At 43.6% G+C, this 4,124-nt stretch overlaps 1 protein-coding gene across 1 annotated transcript; it reads right to left on the bottom strand.

Moving 5' to 3' along the window:
• Nucleotides 1-1,749: 1,749 nt before the first annotated feature.
• On the bottom strand, nucleotides 1,750-2,956 carry LOC123739326 (roundabout homolog 3-like). The gene is made up of 3 exons (XM_045713722.1): nucleotides 2,883-2,956; nucleotides 2,533-2,671; nucleotides 1,750-2,377 (listed from the first exon to the last, which is right to left on the bottom strand). Exons 2-3 carry the CDS (start codon nucleotides 2,661-2,663, stop codon nucleotides 2,197-2,199), a joined length of 312 nt encoding a protein of 103 aa, XP_045569678.1. The 5' UTR covers nucleotides 2,664-2,671; nucleotides 2,883-2,956; the 3' UTR covers nucleotides 1,750-2,196.
• Between the last annotated feature and the right edge of the window lie 1,168 nt (nucleotides 2,957-4,124).

Raw genomic sequence — 4,124 nt, 5'->3', positions numbered from 1 at the left:
TGATTTACTCCGCTGCAACTCCCCTACAGCCTTGGGAGCGGGGAAGGTCGAGAGCCATGCGTCCTCCGAACACCACCCTGCCAAGCCGCACTGCTCGCTTAATCCAGAAGAACCAATGTGTCAGAGGAAACACCGTCCAGCTGGCAATCGGGGTCAGCTTGCAGGGACCTGGCCAACCACAAGGAGTTGCTGGAGAGCGATGGAACAAGGAAATCCCAGCCGGCCAACTCCTCCCCTAACCCAGACGACGCTGGACCAATTGTGCACCGCCTCATGGGTCTACCGGTCACGGCCGGCTGTGACACAGCCTGGGATCGAGCCCGGGTCTGTAGTGACGCTCAAGCACTACAATCCAGTGCCTTAGACGGCTGCTCCACTCGGTAGGCCCCCCAATGACCAGCCTGACAGAACTACAGAGTTCCTTGGCTGAGATGGAAGAACCTGCCAGAAGGATAACAGTCGCTACAGCACTTCACCAATCTGGGCTTAATGGGAGAGTGGCCAGACAAAAGCCACTCCTGAGAAAAAGGTGCATGAAACATGCCTGGAGTTTGCAAAAGATTCGGTGCTCTGATGAGACAAAAATGTAACTCTTTGGCCTGAATGATAAGTGCTATGCCTGGAGAAAACCGTGCACAGTTCATCACCCGTCTAACACCATCCCTAGCATGAAGCATGGTGGTGGCAGCATCATGCTATGGGGATGTTTTTCATCGGCAGGGACTGGGAAACTGGTAAGGATAGAGATAACAATGAATGGAGCAAAACACAGGCTAATCCTTGATAGCCTGCTTCAGAGTGCAAACAACCTTTGACTCGGGTGGAGATTTACGTTCCAATAGGACAATAACCCCAAGCATACAGCCAAAGCAACGCTGGAATGGCTTCAGAACAAGAATGTGAAAGTCGTGGCTCAACGTCAGCAATCCAATCAGCTTCGAGTTCATCTACAAAATGGTCGTACTATAGATAGTCTGCACTATAAATACAGCAACAACCATTGACACCTCAAACATAAACATTAAAATGCCAAAAAATGTAATTGGATCAAACTGGTCCGTGATATTGATGCACACAGAGCTAGCCTTTTCTGTACACCTACAACAACATACATATGGTATTGTAAGAGTATGATTTGACAGGGCTGCCAGGGGCACTTAATGAATATTGACTTTTCCCCCCAATCATACAGTATAAAAGCAAACGAGGGGATTCTACTATGCCCAATACAGATGAAGTATCTTAATTTGATCAGTCTTTTGTTGCTGAGAATTTTCCAAAATTGCAGGAAATGCAAACTTGTCATGTATTTAAGTTCCACTCTGAAAATTCAAACTTGATTTGCCCTAACAAACAATGTATCAACCCCTACAAAAATGTCCATTAATAATCCACATAATAATTCACATTTCCTGTTGCTGCAGGATTATTTTCCTGCTGTAGCAAACTGGCTCAAATTAAGATCCTACATCTGTATGGCAACCACATGGAATCAAATAATTCCTTGCCCTCCTCTCGACACACACACTCACAAGATGAAATGGTGTACTTACTGAATGGACCCACTGGAATGGAGAGATGGAGAAAAATTGAGCAGAGAGAAAAAACAAAGAGATGAATGAAAATGAGATGGGTTGAGTTGAGACTTGATTGAGTCCAGTGAACCAAGATTTAGTGTATCATCATTAGATTATGCTTTATGTAGTATGGCTCAGGTTGGAGGGTTGTAGTATGGTTCCGGTTGGAGTCAATTTAGTCAATTCAGAAAGTGAGAAATAAATAAATGCCATTTTAAAATTTCTAATAGAATTTCTATTCATCTTCTGAATTGAGTGAATTTAAATTAAAAGCCATACCTGCTATGGCTAGGTATTATGGTTTGATGGCTATACTTTAAAAAAAATAACACACACACACTAGCATACCCCATTAATATGTTGCCATAATTCACACAGAACAATCTCCAAGCAATTCCATGGCATAAACTCCTATTGGTGCGTATTTGTGCACCTGTGTCTTTACTTGTGTGTGTATGCGCACACGCATGTGTGTGTGTGGAGGGTTCCAAAAGTAAAATGTCAAAAAGTGCAGGAGACCTAAGTCATTACTGATGGAGTCAAGTGCTGCTGAAATTGAACTAAACTAAACCTTTAATAATGCCTGTCAGCTTTACATAAGAGACTGTGTGTGTCTCACTCATGCCCATATTCGTGTATGTCCATATTCATGTGTGTTGTGCCTGGTCTTACCATGGACCTGCAGGCTGCCTGATGCCTCTGCCTTGCCCATGCTATTCTCAGACACGCAGGTGTAGGTGCCCTCGTCCTCAGCCCGGACCTGGGTCAGACGCAGGCTGTGGTCATTGCGGATATCTGACCTGCAACAACAACAACAGACCAGGGTGAATCTATAGAATGATAGCATGTTATGCTACTGTACATGGGGTCCATTCGCTCTCATTGATTTCTGGTGACTAATGCAATGCTGTGTATCTATCTCTCTCTCTCTCTCTCTCTGTGTGTGTGTTCTCACCTGCCACGGGGCAGCTCTCCTTCCTCTCTCCTCCAGCGGATGGTGGGGGCGGGGTCTCCGTGGGCCTCACACAGGAAGTCCACCGTGTCATCAGCCAACACCACCTGGTTCACAGGACGCTTAACGAACATGGGTCGCTCTGACAGACCGAGAGAGAGATATGGTCAGAGAGAAATCAACGTACAGCGAGAGAGAAAGAGAGAGAGAGTCAGAGAAAAAGAAAAGGCGGACAAGATTGGAGAGTGACAGAAGTTGGGAAAATATGATAAATACACAGTAGAAAATAGAGAGGACCAGAGAAAACACAGAACCAGGGAAAGCAAGGTCATCTGAATGTAAACTCCACTCACCAAACACCACTAGTTCTGCTGGGTCGCTGTCCCTTTCCCCCCACCATATTGGTGCCCACACACACAAACATGCCTGCGTCGCTCTTCCTCGTGTTCGAAATCATCAGCTTGCCTCCTCGAATCTATGAGAGAGAGAGAGAGTCAAGAAGTAAGCCACCAGTGTCCCCTTAAAAGACACCGCAGGGGGAAGGAAGCATGGTGATGTGCTTGTCATGTCCCCAAGCCTATTCACTCTATCATGTTGTTTATTAAGCAAACAACACATTTAGGCATCTGTGTCTGTTTATCTCTCTCTCTCCATACCCCTAGCATCAAATTGTCACTATCTCTTTCCGTTTCTGTCCCTCTCTCTTTCTCTAACCTCACCACTCTCTCTCTCTCTCCCATCCCCCCCTGACTATTCCTCTTATTCATGTGGTTGTACTTGACATTGAGAGAACCTCCACATGGACAAATGTGGAATACATATACCCAAAGCCTTCTATACAGATAAGTGACTGTAGTGTGAGTTACGTGTGTAGTGTATCAGTTATGTGTGTAGTGTATCAGAGTGCTTTTGGCCTCAGGGAGAGCAGAGAGGTGGTCTGTTGTACTGGTGGGTTCAGTTTTTGGTCATTACACCTTCAAATAGATTCAATTAAATGAGCCATATAATCTATTCACTTCCATAATTGACGAAAATAAAAAATCAATGCAATTCCATACACATGATTGTCCATGATAGCATTGACCAAAACTAAGCGATACAACCTTAGAGTCTATGGATACAACACTGAAATGATGAAACTGAGGTATAGATACAGGTATTCTAGGTTCTATAGGTATACTTATAGATATGTATAGGTGTAGATAGATAGATAGTTGTCTGTCTATCTGTATATACAGTACCAGTCAAATGTTTGGACACACCTACTCATTCAAGGGGTTTTCTTTATTTTGACTATTTTCTACATTGTAGAATAATAGTGAAGACATCAAAACTATGAAATAACACATATGGAATCATGTAGTAACCAAAAAAGTGTTAAACAAATCAAAATATATTTTATATTTCAGATTCTTCAAAGTGGCCACCCTTCGCCTTTGCTAACGCTTGCATTCTCTCAACCAGCTTCATGCGGTAGTCACCTGGAATGCAAGTTAATTTGTGGAATTTCATTTGTTTTTAATGTGTTTGAGTGAATCAGTTGTGTTGTGACAAGGTAGGGGTGGTATACAGAAGATAGCCCTATTTGATAAAAT

Source organism: Salmo salar, unplaced genomic scaffold (genome assembly GCF_905237065.1).
Source record: "Salmo salar unplaced genomic scaffold, Ssal_v3.1, whole genome shotgun sequence".
NCBI classification, from domain to species: domain Eukaryota; kingdom Metazoa; phylum Chordata; class Actinopteri; order Salmoniformes; family Salmonidae; genus Salmo; species Salmo salar.
The sequence above is the reverse complement of the archived record's forward strand: the minus strand, read 5'-3'. Positions and strand labels throughout refer to the sequence as shown.

Bases quoted from the DNA above. Each gene is read 5' to 3' on its own strand.
- LOC123739326 (XM_045713722.1), bottom strand. From the start codon at position 2,663: ATGTTCGTTAAGCGTCCTGTGAACCAGGTGGTGTTGGCTGATGACACG. The intron at 2,378-2,532 runs GTGAGAACACAC...TTGTTGTTGCAG, and splicing joins GGAGAGCTGCCCCGTGGCAG to GTCAGATATCCGCAATGACC.